This window comes from Nanorana parkeri, unplaced genomic scaffold (genome assembly GCF_000935625.1).
Source record: "Nanorana parkeri isolate BGI_ZX_2015 unplaced genomic scaffold, ASM93562v1 scaffold97, whole genome shotgun sequence".
Classification (NCBI taxonomy): Eukaryota; Metazoa; Chordata; class Amphibia; order Anura; family Dicroglossidae; genus Nanorana; species Nanorana parkeri.
Genome location: NW_017306365.1, coordinates 790,845 through 811,573, shown reverse-complemented (window position 1 = coordinate 811,573; position 20,729 = coordinate 790,845). Strand labels below are relative to the sequence as shown.

Sequence of the window (20,729 nt, the reverse complement as noted above, 5' to 3'; positions counted from 1 at the left end):
GCAGCGCGGAGGAGGGAGCTTTGTCACTTCAGGATGGCCGAGCAGTGAGGAGAGAGAGAGCCGCTGGCTGTCAGATCCTTGCCTAGTGGCTCTCTCTCTCTACTCACCGTTCAGCCATCCTGGATGACAGCTCCCTCCTCCGTGCCCTCCAACCGGCTGCAGCGCTCCTTTTCTACTCAGAACCCCTCAGATCTGAGGAGAAGCTGCAGGCTGTGCCACCCCTCTACTCCTTGCCGCCCCAAGGCCAACCTGTGTTTGCCGCCTGGCGCCCTGCGCTCGCACACTCCAAAGGCTGGCCCTTGCTGCACCCTCGGCGAGTGACTCACCCTTCCTATGGCCCCGCCTATGTGTGTTGTAAAGTAGCCACTGCTCCAAGCGCACTCCCATGGTAGACTACAATCTCAGGTTTAGTTTACTAATTTGTACTGATTATCATTATCCATACCATTTATTACTGAAAGTTAAAGAAAAGCCAAATCTTTGGGTTGTCATCAGAACAGTAATAAATGGGAAATCTTCCAACGGGAACACTAGTTTTGATGACTGTATTGACCACCAGGGGCTTCTCTCTCTTTGGAGGGACTTCCTCTCACTTCCTGTGGTGGCTATCGGACAGGAAGTGAGGGGAAATCTCCCCAATGGGGTAAAAAGATGGGGGAAAAAGGCTGATAGGTTATAACACTTTTTTTTTTTTTTAGGTTATAAAAAATTAAATTAAATTGACTTCAGCTCTACTTTAAAGGAAAACCCCACAAAGGGGACTGCAGAAAAAAAACTGACAGAGATCTTAACTTTTGTGGCCCAAAAAGTTTTAGCTAGGGTTCTACTTTAAAAAAAAAAATATTGCAACTGCTCTAACCTGATATTATGCAGTCTTGCATTGGAATTTTTAATCCCGTCTGCAGCTCTCTTTATGTAAACATCACAAAACATGAGGTTTCAGTATTCTCATCCTGGAAAGATGTATTTCCTACACAATGATCTGGACAGTTGTGTTTATTTACAGTGCTGTTGCTCCGATAGACTGGAATTTGTGGCAAAGACGTATTTACTTTTTCTAAACGCTTTTCAGTGTAAGAATGTATAAGGGTCTGTGTATACAAAATGGTGTCCTGGTTTGTATATTTACACTTTATTTCAGCCCAGATTCTTTTGTTGTAAGATACATTCACTTTTATGTTTAAAGGGAATGTAAAGTATTTTTAATTATTTTTTTGAGATATGCGTGTAATGCAGATCAGCTTGATGTAAATAATGTTATCAATGTGGGTTGATGTTCTATAAAACCTTCACTCTATGTGTGGTTAGTATTTACAATATATATGTTCATAGAGCCATGTCGGACTTTGCTCCGTGCTGTGAAATGCTGCGCAGGGATTTTGCTTTACTGTTCCTTGTCACAATCCAAGTCTATGAGTCAGGTTACTCATTACATACAATGCTAGTGGCTCTCTGTGTGGCAGGTATCTCAACAGTTGTTAAGAAGAGAGTTTGAATTAATACAGAGTTTCCTCTAATGGTTAATCTACAAATCTCTGTATTTAGTACAACAATAACAATTATGGAATAGCAATAAAGTGTGGAAGTCATATCAAAAATTGCTTTAAGGTGAACACAATAATAACACAAAATCTTTATTCATGAGAAATACACTGTACATTCCCTTTCATCCAAAGTCTGACAAAACATTGCTATTAGGATATAGGATATATATTCGGATATTCGGATATATACGATATAGGATTTTCTATGCACTCTACAAGAGTTCACCAAAAAGAGTAAATCCGCCTACCTGCAAAGTAAAAGGAAGAGCCTAAATTGGCCACTACTTTTGCAATCTTATTTTCTTAACTGTGAGTGTTTTCTTGTCCCTTTTCAGTATGGGACAGGAACATAAAGAGCTCTTCCAGGCAGAATGGTGGAGGTAGTATTTGGAGCTTCATTTTTTCCAAGAGTACACACTTGGGGTCATTCTTGAGGTTCTACTATGCTTGGTTGAACTGGATCTAGGTTTCCGGGTTTTGGATTTCGACAGCCTTAATGTATTTATTTGGTACATCGCCCAGGTATTCCATTGTGGAGTAGAGTGGAAAACAAAAATGTTTTGATAGATATTATAATCTAATATTAGTTAGCAATTATGCTGGTCTTGGTCCTTTTAAAGTGAACCTTTCTCCCTTGCCTGTCCCGCTGCTTGCAGCACTGATCTTTGCTCCCTACCACTGTCTATCGAAGCTTCTGCAACTAACACTTCTAGTGTTTTGGATGCCCTACCCCCTCTGTGCTCTGGTTTTTTTCTCCACCTACCCCTACATTACTATAGAGTACAGTAGCGGTGTAGGGCCAAGCGGAAGTAACCTCATCGCTCAATGGGGGACCAAGCATCTGACACAGCCAGAAGTGGCAGGGGTAGGGAGCAAAGATCAACACTGCCGGCACAAGCAAAACATTCTTTAACTTTAAAGCTGAACTCAGGGTACAGAAGCTTTAATTTAAGTGTGTGTGCACCAAAGGCCTTTGTAAACCAAATTATTACCTTGTAAAAGTAGTGGTGACATCATTGTGCTGCACATAGCCTGTGCAAAAAGTAGAGCTTTGGAAAGGACCCAGCATGTCTTCCCCCCTACAGGTTGCCTGTAGAAAACTACTAAAGGGGGTGGATACAAGACCAGTCACCCTGCACAAGGGGAGAGAGAGCAGCAGTGACTGGTCTTTATTATAGGAAGCTCCTACACAGAGGTAAAGTGTCACACTGGATTACTGCACAGATCTGGAAGAAATACACAAAGCACGCCAAGATTCAATTAAGGATACACATGACTCTTGTATTTAGATAACATTTGCTTATCCCGGAGTCCAGCTTTAACTATTACTCTTTCATTCTAATAGACCTCTCGATGCATGTTGGCCTTGTAGTGGCTCTATGCATCACACAATATTTAGTTTGTCTGCATTGAGGAGATTTATACCAGGAAGTGAATAAACTAAAGAATTGTCTAACTTGTTGTCTATCTTCTTTCTTTTTTCACATATGCAGCAATAACTGGAATGAAGGAGAGTAAATTACCTTTTTTCTTATCTTCATTCATTCTAAATTTCATGTTTAGGATGGGTTTCACGCCAAGGACTAGGACCTTGTGGTCTTGAGCATTCCATTAACCCATAGCTTCTTCCATCTGCACAATGTAACCTCCTTTAGACTCTTTCTAGAGAAGATGCTCTTGGTGGATAATCCCATTGCAATATATCCTTTATATGTACTGTATATATATTAAACATCTGTGTCCTCCTAAAGCACTTGATACTACATATACAGTAGTTAGGTATTACAGGTGCCATTTTGTGTTTTCAAAGTCTTATATGGATTAGAGGTATTTTGGTGTTAAATGTGTAGGCCTTTTTGGTATATTCTTTGAGTATAGATGTTCCTATTTGTGCCTGGACAAAATCTTTTGGATGGCATGCTTTTTGCCTAGAACTGTAGCTCTTTTGGCCTTTTGTTTTTTCTGACTTTACCTCTTTAAAATAACAAGCTTTAAAAAAGCTAAATTTTATATTGTTTACTACTTGTGTTTGTTTCCATGAGAGTATGGGAATGAGAAAAAGTAAAGGCTCTAACATCACTTTAAGAAAAAAGCACATCCTACTATTTATGGACATGAGAACTTTACAGAGGCAGTTAACGATACAAGGACTGAGTATAATTTGCCACTCTCCCTGACCTTTGTATGTGTGGAATGTCCGTGCACTTTGATCACTTTCTGTGAGATTAAAGTGACACTAAACTCAAAAGTTAAATCTTAAAAATGAATTCAAGTACCTGATCTATTAACCAAAATGTACCTTATTTGTGTATCACTCGGCTGTAGATCCTCAAATCATCTCTGAATTGGTGCTGACACTGTCCTTCCTTCTGGAGGGTGGCTACTTTTGTTCCCCATGTCCCTGTGTATGTGGTAAAGTACCCACTGCTCCAAGCTCACTCCCATGATGGACTATAATCTCAATACAAATTAGTAAACTAAACCTGAGATTGTAGTCCATCACAGGTGGGAGCTTGGAGTGGTGACTACTTTACAACACACATAGGACCATGAGGAACAAAAGTAGCCACCCTCCAGAAGGAAGGACAGTGTCAGCACCAATTCAGAGATGATTTGAGGATCTACAGCTGATTGATACCTGAATAAGATACACTTTTGTTAATTGTTAAGATACTTGAATTAATTTTTAAGATTTAACTTCTAAGTTTAGTGTCACTTTAAATATTTCCATTTTTAACTCACATTTTAACCAATAACAAGTGGAAAAAAACACCTGTGTGTACAACTATTCAGCTCCAAGAAAAAGTTTGTGAATATGTTGGAATTACCTGGATATCTGCAAGTAATAACACAAAAACTCTAACGTATATAAACGTGCAGCTCCTGAAGGGATTTTACCAAGAACACAGCTGCTGCAGCAGCCTTGTTCTTGGTATTGTTTTAAACAGCTAGCGATGGCTGTTCAGATACAAGCGATCCGGCGGCTATACAGCCGCCAAATCGCTTGTATGGTGCAATGTAGTCTTTAATTATTGTTATTATAAATGGCATCAAGATCAAACTAGGTTTCAGGAGCCTTTCAAGCAGAGATCCAAATCATTCACACAAGTTCACAAACTTTTTTTAGTGGAAGCTAAGGGTAATGCAATTTTAGCATACCTGTAAGGAATATCTTTTTATTGTGTAGCATTTCACAGACTATAGTTATCAGTAACTGCCACAGAGCAGCTTGTGGAAAATGTTTGAACCTTGAACCAGGAGCTCCATGTAGTTCCAGAATTAAGAAATGTTTGACAGGACCATACTCCAACTCAGGTGGCTTTGTTTTTATTCCCTTTATATATAACATCTGTAAAGATTCAAAGATACAGGGTAACGAGCATGAAAACATGAAACATATACTTGAGTTCATGAGCTTACAAATTGTTATTATTTCAGCTATCCTATATGAACTTCTCAGGTTTGACATCTTTGGGGAAGGGGGAGGATGGCAGTAAATGCACAATCATCCAAAAACACAGTTACAATGAACGAAATAATTGAACTGAAAATAAACTTTCTTGATTTGTACCTATTTTGCCTTGGTGGCATCCAGCCAAAATTGCTAATTATTTTATTGGGGTGCACTCTCTAAATTTGTACAGATTAAATAATGTAATACATTATTGGATGTTTTAGTCGGAGTCTCTTAACACACTCTTAGCACTCTTAGTAGTGGTGTTGCCATACGTAGTAGTTAATCTCTGCTTACTAATGTTATTTGAATAGGACTATACTGACACCATAAATAGGATTGTCATTTATGCACCTATTACAAAAACCCTTAACAGATCATAGTATTTTTCTGTTATTATTGCAAATATAAAAACATTTAATGATATCAAAGAAGTCATGTGGGTCGCGCATATTTGATCCAGGTCACATATAGCATAAACCCACTCCAATACTTATTTTCAGGTCTGTATTATCCTAAAGTTCTTGGCATCACCAGTCATTTTCGTATGTATAATGGCATTCTGGGATATGAGGAGGGATTTTTTCTCTTCTAAGTAACCGTGTTCTGTGGATTACGGTCTCCCTCTTTAGACACAGTGACCCAAGAGTCTCCTTATTCTATATAAAGAAGTCATACACATTAAATAATAATTTCCTAAAACAATATAGGTATACATCTTAGAATAGCCTATTAGCTCATTACCATAGATTAACACATACAAACAAGTGCTTACATATCAAAGGCTGAAAGCGGTCATGCATCTCTCTCCCATTTTCCATCCTGTCCCCACATGCTCCGAGATAGAGCTGTGCTGCAATAATATAGTGTAAAGGAATAAAAAAATAGGTTGCATGGGAGAGAGGAGTCAAGATCATTTTTGCACAAACAAAGCACATGCAAACTCCAAACGAAAGTGCCACATGTGCAATGCCAGTGTCATCCCCAGGTAAACCATAATTCTCAAAAGGGAAAAAAAAACTACTGGCTAGAGGATGAATATGGAACTAGCACAACCTAACTATGCCCGGTGAGCCGTAGTTGGCCCCAGAGAAGATTGCAGAAGAGACATGCCTGCCAGCACCTTCCCTTCTCCATAGCCTCTCCCCCTGGGCCGCCACACTCTTTGTGACCAACATCTGCCAAGTGATTTTTCTTTTCCTCTATTGTGATTTACCTGGGGGGAGACACTGGTGTTGCATGTGTGGGACTTTCTTTAAGGGTTGGAATGTACTTTGTGTAAATGAATGGCTAGCGTGACTCCTACATCCATATTTTACCCCCCACTGTATTACTGCAGTACAGACCTATATGGGTCATTCAGGGGGTCATTCAGAGTCTTTCAAGCTTTGATATGTATACATTTGCATTGTTGTTTGTACGCTTAACCTATAGTAAGGAGTCCACATGCTATTCAGTTGAGTATATCTATATTGTTCTACAATTATATTATTAATGTTTATGATTTTTTTACATTCAGTGTAAAGAGACTTTAGGTCACTGCTTCTGAAGAAAGAGACCTGAATTTGTGAAACACACAACACACCCACTAAGCAAAAAAATAAATTCCTCCCCATGTCCTGGAATGTCATTATACATAAGAAAATGACTTGTGATACCTATCAAGGATTTTACAACAATATCTACTTTAAAAGAAATACTGAAGGAGTTTTTGTGCTCTATGTGACCTGGATTAATAATTATGTTTGACCCATGCGACTTCTTTAATATCCTAAAACGGTTTATTTGTTTTCAGATAATTTAATTCGTTGAAAATAAAAAGTACTATATTGTTTTAAGAGTTTTAATAATGGTTATAAATTTTATAATTCTTGATATAAAGGGCCTGTATCGTCCCATTTGGATGAGCTTAGCAAATGTAGATGAAATAATGGTTGATGGATGATCTACTGTACGTTTCAGTATTTCCTTTGTTATATTTAATGAGAACAGACATGGTGAAAGCAGATCAACCAGCTATGCACAGTAAAAATTATAAGTTACTTAACTTCTGGCATCTTATGTTAAGTGACAGAAATGTGGATTCCAGGCTTTGATGACAGGCATATTTTTCCAGTGCAAACCCTTAAAAGTACTTTTACAGCTGATATTATGTAAGCACAATATTTAACTACATTTGCACATTCCTAACAGTGAAGTAGACATACTTGGTAAAAAATGCAAACAAGATTTGCAGGAAGAGGTAGCCAGAAACAGCGGGTGGGTGCAGTCGGATGAGCTAGCTTAATGTGCACAATTGCATCCCCTTCTCTAATTCTCAGAACATCCTGGCCTTAGAGAAAAGTGACATTCAGCCAGGACATGATAATCTCTGCTGTGTGTGAATAGCCTATTTCTGGCTATAAGCAAGATCATTTTTCAGGCAATAAGACCAAGTTTAGGTGTTCCACCATTTACTTTATCGTGTCTGGATAAAAATAAAAACAATCAGACAAAGAAATCTTCCAACATCCTAGAAAAGCTTGGGACTGCTGAAATGTTACATGTAGGAACAGAGAATTCACAATAATATTATCCTCATGCCACATATCCTATAAGTCAATGGATACATTGCTGTGTCTACTATATTTACCAGAGGTAGGCAACCTCGCCAGTCCAGCTGTGGTAAAATTACAGGTCCCATGAGGCATTGCAAGATTATGGCAGCCACAGGCATGACTTCCGAAGGCAGATGCATGATGGGATATATAGTTTCAGCACAGCCGTAATGCCAAGGTTGCCTACCCCTAATATATACAATGATCCACTAAATTTGGGAGGATGAACAAGTATTATAGCTTGTGTCATATTGTTTGATGAATCTATCTGTTTGTGGCCAGTGCTAGACTCGTCTCAACTCAAGAGTATAGTTCAGACAGGTCAGTCAAGTCCTCCGGATCCATGTAAATCTGTGACTGAATACTAGAGATGGTTGAGTGATCCGTTGTAACTAGCTCATCCCTTCTTGTAACAAGGTGTCGGATATGTATTGTGAGCATTAGTGGGTTTTACAATATGTGTATAAAGCACAGTGCTATTATACTCGACTCTCAGAGGCACAATGACATTTGTTTTCAAAGCACAAGAATTTTTTAAGTTTATGGAAATGTTTAGACATTATTTGTAGTTTTAGTGTAATAAATAATGTCAAGCTCTCGCTATTAAAATGATATTGTAATGCTTATATAAAGTGTATACACATGTGGTGTAGACTGTAACCTTTCTTTGATTATTATAATACAGAAACTTACATATTTCATATAGTTGTAACTTCTGTTATTTAAACTAATGTATGTTTATATGCAAATAAAGGACCAGTTACTCTTGTTTTAGATCAAATATGTCAAAATGTATTCACCAAGCACTTAATAGAAATGTGTTGCTATAAATAATATATGTTGATGGTTGTATGCTGTTATTACATGTAATTATAGAATTCAGCATATTTCACTTCATCACTTTATTTTGTTATTTTTTTTTTTCAAATTTTTACATGCAGACTATTCTGTCCAGCAAAGTAACTGGTTGGGACAATCTGTAACAATGACAGGAGTACTTACAATGGTCACTTGTTATATCCTTATTATTTATATAAAGCCTGCAACCTCTTAAGCATCCCTGACAATGTTAGTTTGTTCCTACTTCTGTCATTCTCACATTTACCAATAAGCCTGGTCTTGCTAAAATAAAAAAGGGATCAATATCTAATACTATGATTGCATATATTAGCTGTTTGAACAGCATACAGTTTTTAGAATGTAACTCCTTTTTTTTAATAGTTTGAATCTGTAACCAAAATCTATGGACCTATTTATAAAAATCATTGAAATAATGGCTTCCTATTTTGCCCTATATGCTGATAATTTTTTTTTTGTAGAAATTCCAAATGTCAAAGTTAAAAGGCAAATGTTTTAAAGACAGTCTGGCATAAAAAAAATAGTGCAAAACCGTGAAATTAAAAATCATTTGTTCCACCTTGAGGAAAGTCCCCCATGGTGGTCATTGAAAGTTATTGTTTACACTTTGCTTACGGTCTGTGTCGATGGGCTTTTGTCTGCTTTTAACAGGGTTTGCATTCCTATACATGTCTGTAGATATGCAAAACCCGCTTGAAGCAAGTCAAATGCAGGTCAGATGTACCTGTCAATAAATTCTGAATTATCTCAGAAGCGTTTTCAAACTGATGCCATTGACGCAAGCCCAGAGACTGTCGACAAATGCCCTTGGTTAATATATTTATAAATTTGCAGTGTTTGTCTTTAGAGAACTTTTACTGGATTATTTCCACCTGTAATGTATTGTGAGAATAGGTGGAGCAGTTGCCCAGGTCTGCCTTATAAACAGATAAAACTGCCAGAAACAATATAACAATCAATTTCCTAGAGAAAAAAATGGCAAAAGGTAATTTTGGTCTTTATAAATAGGACCCATAAGCCTTTAATGTAGCAACAAGTTTTGTGTATGGTAGTGATTGATTTTTGATTATTGTGAATTTTTTTGTCTCTGAGTTGAGCAATAAATGCTTTTTCTGAATCACATTTTTAAGACTCCTTTTGTTACATTTAAGTAGATGTGAAGTTTAATGTCCTTCATATAGCAAAACAGTCTGAGTGGAATTTATCAAAATCTGGAGCCGTTGCCCAGGGCAAACAATCAGCTTCTCTGTTCAGTTTGTTCAGTTGAGACTTGAAAATGAAAGATAGAAGCTGATTGGTTGCTAGGTACAGCTGCTCCAGATTTTGTCTGCTTGGTTTTCTTTCTTGTAGTGACAGAATAGTTCTTGTTGTACGGAAGTGAAGATTCCCAGCTTTGCCATCTGACTTTTTTTCCATTATAAAAATATCAGTATCATGTCTGTCAGTGGGAAATTATTTCCTCTCTATATGCACATTATTCTAAGCAAGTGAAAGCATGCAGGCCTGCATAGCAATGTTCTCTCGCAGTACAGAACAAAAGTTATCCCAATATGCAGAATTGCTTCTGAGCTACTTCTGGCTGTCATTTCAAATGCTAAAAAAATGCAGTGCAGTAAACCTTGATAGAAATATGTTAACTTGTTTTAAAACCTGCACATTTCTACAGTCACCCTCTGAATCTTCATTCAGTCACTAGGTACTAAAGTTGGACGGTGGTTATCATATCATAGTCTGGCAAGAAGAGGAAGAAAAAAAAAAACTCAACTGGTTTCCATAGGGCGAATGTCTTGAAGGCGCATGCAGCCAACATTATAGATAGATAGATCGATATTAGAGCTTTAAGGGGTGTAAATTGAACAATTTTTCTTTCCTCTAAGCTATTACAAAGGCTTCAATAGTTGCTTTCCTGCATCGAGGTCCTGCTTAGTTTGCTTCCCTTGCTTCCCTTTATCTTTCTGCCAGTCTCAAAAATGTGGTCTTGGTATGTGTTTTTGTACATTTTTTGGTAAAGAAATTGTGTACCGGGGAGGAGGCTAATTAAAAATGATAGTGTCTGTAATGTGTTTTATGAAGATAACTCTATTTCATAGCATCCTTTGTTTCAAAATGCAACAGCTTATATTTATTGTCATGCCTTCATACTGGGAGGGTGTTTCTATAGGGGCACCATCTCATTTATGACATTTAGAACATGTGAGGAACTATTCATGCATAATACTTTCATTACTTTAATATAGTATTGCAAGCGTGGGCAGGCAGCACAGTATGAATATAATTAATTTTGTAAAATCCAAAAATATGTTGCACGTTGCTAGAGGAATATGGTTGATGCATGGGATTTTATGTTTTTATATTTTAGAACTCAAACATCAAAAAGTTGGATGGAGAAATGTACAGATTCTGCTGCCCTCTCGGCAAAAATATGAAAGCGAACCTTGTGGTCACCAACAGGTTTGTTTATTTTATTTTCAGTTGATATATTTTCATTAAGGTAACAGTCGGCATATTCACTTGACAAGGTTATGTTCAGGGGCATAACTACAGCCCATAGGGCCAACAGCAACCTCTCTGTGGCACCTGGCAATGTCAGCTGCGACAATAAGTGTCACTGACCTCAGAGTGCCGCCAACATAGTTCATACACTATCAGGGACCAGTTCTTGGTTGCAGTTTACCAAGAAGGAGCAGTAGCAGCAATAATAATTGCAAACGTTTATATTGTGACATAATTGTTCTACATACAATTACTCTGTCACCTAAGACACACTTCTTTAAAGGCTAAGTTCACTTTTAGTAACAGAATGTAACTTTTCATCAATTAAATTATGCCCTTTTGTACCCAAGCCATTCCTAATTGTCTCTCAATTGCCCCCTTCCCTGGCCACTTTCAGTCTGGATCCTCTCTGTTATGCATTTTAAAAGATGCTCCCCAAGTGCTGGACTTATCTAGGGTTCACTTGACCATCCAGGTAATAGCAGAGCCTGCAGAGGAAATCCATTTCTCATGATGCATTGCCTTACAAATGATGTGTGTTTTCCCTCTCTGAACTGTCCTTCCTTCATTACATCTGCTATTCGTCTCTTTTTAGCTAGCAACGGGGGTGTGCTCAGCTAATGGGAGGTGCGAGCACTGCAGTAGGATGGTGTAAGAGAGAGGTGGATAGGAGAAGTTGCCAAGAGTGGTGGGCAGACTTTCAGCTGACCTCCGTATCCAAACGATGTTAGTGCCCACAGGAGGCAGAGGTCTTCTGGACTCCTCTAATGCTTAGGCAGTCCTAAAATTGTGCACAGGATTCCTCAGTATATACCACTAGGAGATTTTTATCAACAAGGAGTCTAATAGCTGCAGTGGGCCTGGTCAAGAACCGAGCAATCAATTTCCCTTTCCTAGGAAGGATTTTTTAGATTCTTCTAATTGCAGAATAGGCTGTTTACTGTAAAGAGGAATTATCACTTTGCAAGCAAATTTTCCCTCCCATTATCCAATCGTGCAGGCAAAATGCTGTTGGTTTTTAATTTTTTTTGGTGTGGGGGTATTTTGTACATGGTTGATGATCCTTTGCAAAGTGAGTTTTCAACAAGCTAGGGCAAAATTTCCCTTGCAAGTGAACAGCCTATTTGCCTTTAGTAGGCGAACCCCATAAAACCCAGTGATGGGATTGTTCTAAGAAGGCAAAAATGACTGGAATTAAGCCAACTACAGTAAGATCCCCGAAGTAGGGAAAGCTTATGATCCTTGTGGAGTTTGTCATAACGGTCCATAGAAGGATGTTGAATTATATCTGTGCATACCTGTAACAACTGTGATTTCTGGATGGAGCATAGATAAGAACTGAAAAAAGTGGATGCACTCTATATGATGTGGGTAACAAGTGGGAATGAACATATGAAAGTTTATTCACTACATTCTTTGAAGGGTTGCACAGACAATTCCTGCAACATGTTATAACCTGTATTTGAATAACTGACAAGAACTTAGTGAATGCAGTTTCTGTTTTACTGATTAACGTTAGAGTACGCCAGTGAAAACATCCCCTAGGATAGCATTTAACCCTTTCACTGCCCTGGACATATGTGCCACATCTGTGGCAGCAGGGGCCTGTAAACAGACTCCCGGTTGCCATAGTAGCTGGGAGTTTGTTTACCCTTCAGCCAACTGCTGGCTTTCTGATGAAAGTGATTTGGGCGGCTGTAAAGCTGTCCTATCGCTTCCACACAGACTGAAAGGTTTTCTGATCTCCCCTCCAGTGAATGAACCTGGAAGCAATGAGCAAACGGGAGTCTGTTAATTAACATGCCAAGCCTCAAACCTGCATGCACCCATGAAACTGCAACAAACTTTGTCACCCAAAATTGTCCATGAGTGACGCTTTAAAAGTCTTTACAGGCCATCGATTTAGACTTAACCGTGAATAATGGCCCCAGAAATATTGCTCTGACTTCTGGTGTATGTGGTGATTTATGTAACGTGTAACACAATAATTTTCATATGTAGACACAACCGACCTATATGTTTGTGTACATATAGGGCAAGGGGTGGGGTCCTTAAAACAAGACTCTTGGATAGATTGAAATAACTTCACAGCAATTACTGCAAATCTGTTATAACAGCCCGGATAAATAACTTTTGTAATGTTTGTTTTAAAGGAGAACTATGGGGTAAGTGTTTTTCCCCATAGTTCTCCTCACGGTCACGGGAGGACACAAAATAGCGTCCTCCCGTGACCCAAAGCTCAGTACAACGCGAGCTACAGCCAGCACTGGAGGATAGGAGGGGGGGGAATCCCTGCAGGGAGCCGTGAGTGACAGTCCCGGTTCTCTGCAGGGACAGGATCGAGACAGGAGTGAGCGACGGTATGCGTTTGCTCACTTCCCGATCTATTGAGCCGACGTGTGACAGTTTCATTGTTACACGTCGGCTCGAACTATGAGGTTGAGTGAAAATCACTCACCTCATAGTTCTCTAACTCTATCCTATATAGGAGACAACAGAAATGTTATGTGCTGACAGAGAAAGCCTGGCGTATATATTTGGGTCCTGAATGCATATCTGGCTATAGGATAAGAAAAATATAGATCATTGCAAAACTAAACTATGCATGGTTCACTATCATTTATGCGAACATTTTGGAAAGAAGACTTTGCTTGCATAGACTGAAATACAGAGCATACATTGTATACTACAGTAGTTGTTACACTAGCCTTGGATAAACAACATTATTTCTTGCCACATGGACACATTAGGGTTGATTGGCTCCATATGTGGGCCACGCGTTTAGATGCTCAGTCTAAACAATAAATGGCTAATCGCTTGTTTTTGATATAGGCATACAGAGAGCTATCTTGGTTGGTTTTAGTTGTTTTTATCTCATTCAGGTGTAAAAGGTGTTGGGTATAGACGCATACATAGATAGAGAGGTGTTTAGTAACTTAATAATTATTTACTGAGATTTATAGTGTTTTGTAATAAAGTATAATAATATATTGAATTTCTATAAACATATATATTGAATTTCTTTTAATTTCTAATAGGCGGATCATATACCTAAAGGAAATGGAGATCTTGGGCCACAGAATCATTGACTGGGACTTTTCCTTTGAGGAGTTCCTCTGCCCTCCCACAGTGGAGGACAATATACTGACTTTATCAGTCAAGGTATATAACAGTTCACTTGTTTGGGTATTTAGCAGTTGAATGTGGAAGTGGAAACATTAGTAGATAAAACCCAGCCAGTCAGCTGATGTGTTGCACAGAGTGTGGTAGTCAATAGCAAGCATTCGATATTATGTTTTGTTTTGTTTTTTGTTTTGTTTTTTTAGTAAGCTCATTAAACAGATGCAAGGTCAAATATGGTTTATTTTGTATAGCTGCAAGTAAATATTTCAGTCTTTTAGTGAATTAAGGTTTTGATGTTATGTACTGTGTGTGACATCTGTCTTATCTGACTCCTCAGTGATGTTAAGGATCAGCCCTTTGGGCACCATGTCTAATGCACTTAAAGGAGAACTATGGGGTCAGTGTTTTTCCCCATAGTTCTCCTAAGGGCCACGGGAGGACATAAACTAGCATCCTCTTTTGATAGAGGCTCACATTCATTTTTCCATGAAGATTTCTTCTAGCAAGTCTCCAGCTGAATGGTTTTTGCAGCTTTCCGGAACTTTAGTTCCTCGGCTCTGCGTTCGAGAAATCATATCTTGGGCCAGTCTGTAACGTTGCTTCATGCGCTGGAGCCTGTTTCAGCAATCTGACATGGAAGAGGGAAGAGCCGTTATTCTGTCTCATGCTGTGCTTTGGCACTGATTTCTGTCGCAATGCTCTCAGACTTCCAGTAGTAGGGCCTGCTGTTGCACCGTTCTTACTTCTTGTAAGTTTTCTGCAAGCTGCGCACCATTTTCTCCCAGCTACATCTGCTACCGACCAGTCCAGCTTCTACGTCCTGCTACAGCACAACAATCCTTGCCTTGCTCAAGCTGCCTACAGTGCCTGGCACAGAAGGCTTAACCCTTCCTACTCTGCAGTTTACCAAGTCATGTGTACCCTAGGCACGAGATCCAAGAGTTCTCCCAGTCCCTTCTTGGCTTCTGCTAAAGAGGAGGTTTACCTCTGTCCCCTAGGGACCCCAACAGTCCTAGTCCAGATTGCTGTCCACTTGCTGGAGCACTGTCTGCCTTGTGTACTCATTCAACTCCCTGTGGTAGGCAAACTCCAGCTATGGTGAAATTACAAATCCCATCATTCATCTGCCTCTGGGAGTCATGCCTGTGGCTGTCAGAGTTTTTCAATGCCTAATGGGATTTGTAGCAGCTTGAGGTCTGGAGTTTGTCTACCTCTGCTTTAAGCAAACTCTTTCACTACTGTCTGGGGTAATGTGGAAACTATCTCCACAAACGTGCATCCTCTTCATACCCCCTGGGCTCATCCTGTTTGCCCATGGGCTTCCAAATAAGGATGATGAGAGTAGATGCTTGACTTGTTCAGAGGAATCTTCTCAGCAAAAAAATCAGTTCTCTGATATCTCCCTAAAACTGAAGGAAACAGCTTCTCTCCTTGTGGATGAAGTATACACCTGCCCTAAAAAAGGGCAGCCTGCATTGACCTTACCTAAAGTCACCAGTCTGGGTTATTTATAAAAAACCTTGTCCACCTAAAGTTTTTCCTGTGCACTCCCTTTTACAGCCTGTGCTGTAAGGTTTCTGACCACACTCTGAAAAGGCATTTGTTCCTCCCAAACCCTTTGCTCCACAAAGTCTTATTGACAAATGTTTTTGTTGAAGTGTGCTTTTCCGACTGTGGATTCAGCTATTTCCTGTCTGCATACAAAACATTGATGGTTCCGGTGTTCAGAGACCCAGTTGACAAGAGGTTGGAAGCCCTCTTAAAAGTTTTCGGTCGGCAACTTAATGGCCATTGTTTGGGAATGGGATGTCACACAAGCTCATATAGGTATGATGATCAGGTGTCCTTAAACCTTTGGTCAAGCAAGTAGTGTAGCAGACACTTAGGGAGCTGCTGTTTAGCCCCTCAACCAGTATATTGATATTGCTGCCCAGCATTCTGAAGTCTTGGTCCCTTTGCCTAACCTACAAATCCTTGGCTACCAGTAATAATTTTGCATGTGCAGAGTGTTAATAGTTTCCGCTTACACATTTTCAGAAATGTATGAATAGCTTTATTGCAAGTAGTTACTACTCATTAAAGACCTCTGAATGTTAATGTTGATACTGTGTAGCAACAAATTCAGTTCAGCTTCTACCATAGTATCTTTCTGCACCAATAGCTCACTTCTCTGCCATCTCTTCTTTTCATAGGACCAGAGTCAATCAGTCTTCCAGAAAAAGGAAAACAGAGGTCAGGAGGTTCAAAAAAGGATTACGCTCGATAATAGTGCGACTGCTCAGGTAAATAGAACCCTAATTATGTGCTTGTCAGCTGATGGATTCCAGCACACACACATTCTTGGACTGTCTCTTGCCTAATATTTTTCTCCAATTTAATCCATGGAGTGCGACTTACAAATATTATGTCTATAACAGACAGATCAAGTACTGATGCTTGTGCCATAACTTCCAATGTTTTCATCAACCTGTGGCCATTTTTTACATAGTTGTCAATCATGTCTCTTTATTTTTTTTGTCTTCCAGGCAGTTCTCAAAGTTTTAGATGAGGCATGGACCAGTTGTCGACAGCACACATTAGTGAGGCAAAAATCTGAGCGATTTATCAAGCAATTCAGCAACTAAAATACTATGTTATCAGTTATTTTTTATACAGTAAACTGGCAATTCAAAATATTTTCCAACACGCATGTGGTTTCCTGTGTTGTCTTCCTTTTACCCCTTTTATAGTATATATGAATCTCTTCTGCATTTTTGGAAAGGATTTACCTCTTGACAATTTGCACTATGAAATGCTGTGTTCATATGTAAATTTGCCTTGTGGAGTGTTTGATTTAGCACTTACCTCGTGCTATGCATTGAAGGTCATGTATTGCTTTGATTTTTTTTGCTATAAAGGAGAACCCATAATAAAGAAATCACACTTGGTTAACAATAGAGTACAGTTTTTGTTTCTTTACAGGTTGACCTCACGTCTATACAGGTCGACCTCACGTCTATACAGGTCACATAAATAATAATTTCTACAGCTACTTTATATTTAAGAATTAGACTGAAGAGTAAAAAAGTTCAAATGTAAAAAATGTTTTATTATTTGGCTGTCTTCAAATGACACTAAATTAAATTGTAATTAAACGGCCGACTGGAAGCATCTGGGATGTAACAGGCCGTCTAAAGTGGGAAACTGTCAAAATGTAAAAACAGGCGACGATGCCGGTTTACATACAAGCAGTTTGAGGCGCAGGTAGGTGCGCCCATCCCCCCTGTAGCGCTGGTCCCGAGCGCCTCTGTGCCCGGGTGGGCCAGGACTGGCACGTCAGCTCTATGACGGGATCGGAGGGATCCACATCTCAGTGCCCTTGCATGTCACTAATCTATTATCTGACATATCAGTCTGGATGTCGCAACACTTCTTAAAACTCAATTTTTCACAAACTGAGCTCATGATATTTCCTCCTGCCCGTGCAGCTTCCCCCAACTTTTCCCTTGAGATTGCTACCACAACTATCCAACCCTCCCCCCATGCCAAGGTCCTAGGTGTCATCCTTGACTCAGACCTCACCTTTCTTCCCCACATCCAATCACCATCCAAATCCTGCCGCCTTCACCTTCGTAACATCTCCAAAATACGCCCCTTCCTCACCAAAGAAACCGCAAAATTACTCATCCACTCACTTGTTATCTCTCGTCTTGACTATTGTAACTCCCTCCTCATTGGCCTACCTCTACACAGTCTATCACCCCTTCAGTCTATCATGAATGCAGCTGCTAGACTCATCCACCTAACCAACCGCTCAGTGTCTGCAACTCTCTCTGTCAATCCCTGCACTGGCTTCCACTCGCCCAAAGGATAACATTTAAAATGTTAACGACGACTTACAAAGCCATCCATAACTCTTCCCCCGGCTATATCTCAAACCTGGTCTCAAAGTATCACCCTAAATGTCCCCTCCGCTCTTCCAAAGACCTCCTGCTTTCCAGCTCCCTCGTCAACTCCTCCCATGCTCGCCTCCAGGACCTCTCTAGAGTCTCTCCCATCTCTTTACCCCAACCTGTCTGTCTGTCTCCCACTCTGACTGCCTTTAGGTGATCCCCTAAAACTCATCTCTTCAGGGAAGCCTATTCCTCAACCTAACCGCTCAACCATCACGTTCTCAAACAATCATCCCCACACAACGACCTCCTCATGTATCACTTGCCCCTCCCTTTTAGATTGTAAACACTCAGGGGCAGGCTCTCCTTACCATCTTGTCTTAAATTGTATTGTAATGTCTTCCTTATATTGTAAAGCGCTGCGCAAACTGCTGGCACTATATAAATCCTGTATAATATTAGTAAACAATCTCCCTCCGATCTTCTCTCTGGTGTCAGAAGTGTGACATCACTTCCGCATTCTGCTGTCACTCTCCGGCTACAGAAGCTGGAGAGAAGCTGATGCGTGCCGATCTAAGCTAATAGCTTGCTTTCTTCCTCGGAATGTTAAGATATTCTCTGTATACTTGTGTGTGCTAAGGCCTTGCTTCTTAATACGATTCATCACTTGTTGACTCTATCAAGGGAGAAGCCCAACACTGCAGGTTCCCTCTACTTAACCCTCTTAGAAACTGGAGTAAAAAAATCATTGACCTCTGAAGTGCCAATTATAATAGTGTCTGCGGTTCATTCTTCATGTTGTGAATATAGTTACTTATTCAAAATATGCTTCCCGGATCTTTAACCTCCAAGTGGTCTGAGACCTCACCCCTATTAATTCGCAATACTTCCAGACAACTATAGTAGTGATGGGGCTTTAATAAGTGCCAGACATACATTACAATTTTCATAAATTTATTTATCTGGATGATATGTATGAATAGATGCTAAATTGTACAATGTACCATTTACCTAAATCTTGCAAGAATCAGGGATTAACTGTCATGCTGTTTTTTATGTAATTATTATTATTATTTAATCTTAAAAATACATTTATGAAAATTGTAATGTATGTCTGACACTTCTTGAAGCCCCATCATTACTATATGTAGTTGTCTGGAAGTATTTTGAATATAGATACCAGTACAGCATTATGTAAAATTATGCATAAACATAATTAAGAAAATAAGGAAATAAACTCAATCAAGGTCATAAATATTAAAACCTATTCTCTACCCCCCTAAATGTGTTTCCTATAAGCCAGAGAAGACTTATGTCTGTTACCTATTTCATTATTAAGATCTATGTAGTAACATAGAGTGCAAAAGTCAGTAAGCAGTAACACAGAGTGCAGGAGTCAATAGAAAGTGATTTATAGTGCAGCGGTAGTATGTAACAGACTTCAGATCAGTACTATGTAATGCAGAGTGTAGGGATCATTACTACCACAGAGGTCAGGAGAAAGTATTGCAAAGTGCAGAAGTCGGTAGTATGTAACGCATTCTGCAGGCCAGTACCATGTAGTGCAGAGGTCAAGAGAAGGTAACGCAGAGTGCAGGGGTCAGTAGTATTCAGTTCAGGTTTGATTCTTCTCAAATCTTTGGCAGTTAATTTGCGCCTTTCTTTCCCAACACGTTTCTTGCGACCCTGTTGACTATTTGCAGCAAATCGTTTGATGGTTCTGTGATCACGCCACAATATCTTAGCAATCCCTAGTCAGTAGTGTGTAATGCAGAATGCAGCGTTCACTATAACGAAATGTAGAGTGCAGACTGGTCTGTAATAAGTAATGCAGAGTGAGGGGGTCCGGAGAACACAATGCTCAGTCCAGAGGTCAGTAGTACATAATGCAAAGTGCAGAAGTCCGTAGTAAGCACCGCAGAGGTCAGTAGTAACTCACAGTACAGAGGTCAGTGCTAACACATTGGAGAAATGGAAGCACTATTTTCCAGGGACAGTTTTGTAAAAATGGACACTGTGCCCAGGAACATCTGGTCACCATATTATACTGTCCTTGACGATACTAGCGCAACAGTATGTTGATATATCAGTGCTCTGCAAATGAGGTGACTGCCAACATGTAGATTACCTGAAATCCAGGCAGATATTAAGGTATACAATTTCAGCCATCCCTGTATCAGCAGCACTCAGACTGAAATAGGGAAGGACAACACTAATAATGCTCTTTTGCGGTGCACATGTGCCGACAGATATCATGCTAAATTTATGAGTGAGCAGAGTTTGTGATTTATAGTGTGTTGCTGCTCCTTTATTGTCAAATCAGCAGGTTGTTAGGTGACACTACTATATTCCATAACCCTGGCTGTGCTGTCTGGCAGAAGTGTTTCAATCACAAAAGTGGCTTCACATTTGTATGTCAATTGTGTATTTAACTGTTTGCAAAACAATTGAGCTTTAAATTTGTCAATAGCTAGTGATTAATATGATCCATGTAGCTGTAGCCTGAATTTTTGGAGCTTGACATGATTGTAGGAGACATTGATACCTTCTATGTGGATTAATTTCCAATGTGTTTGGGAAATCAATACAAACAAAATAATAGTAATTTAACATTTCTCAGTTACTTTATTAAAATCTTATTTGTACATTTTTGACTTCTCACTTAATATGTGTGTAACAGGAAGGCAAAAACATGAAATAAGAGTAACTTAACCAATCAAATACCCAGATATTAAATAACTAGAACCTTCCCACTGTGCAGGGGAGAGCAGTTATGTAAGAGTGGCGG

At 39.4% G+C, this 20,729-nt stretch overlaps 1 protein-coding gene across 1 annotated transcript in view; it reads left to right on the top strand.

The window, feature by feature from the left end:
• Positions 1 to 16,777, top strand: part of VPS13C (vacuolar protein sorting 13 homolog C) — a 225,912-nt gene extending 209,135 nt beyond the window's left edge. The window contains exons 83-86 of the mRNA XM_018552762.1: positions 10,813 to 10,904; positions 13,985 to 14,108; positions 16,268 to 16,351; positions 16,595 to 16,777. Of these exons, the coding sequence (XP_018408264.1) occupies positions 10,813 to 10,904; positions 13,985 to 14,108; positions 16,268 to 16,351; positions 16,595 to 16,693 (399 nt within the window). The 3' untranslated portion in view covers positions 16,694 to 16,777. The remainder of the gene's footprint in view (positions 1 to 10,812; positions 10,905 to 13,984; positions 14,109 to 16,267; positions 16,352 to 16,594) is intronic.
• The last annotated feature ends 3,952 nt before the right edge of the window (positions 16,778 to 20,729 follow it).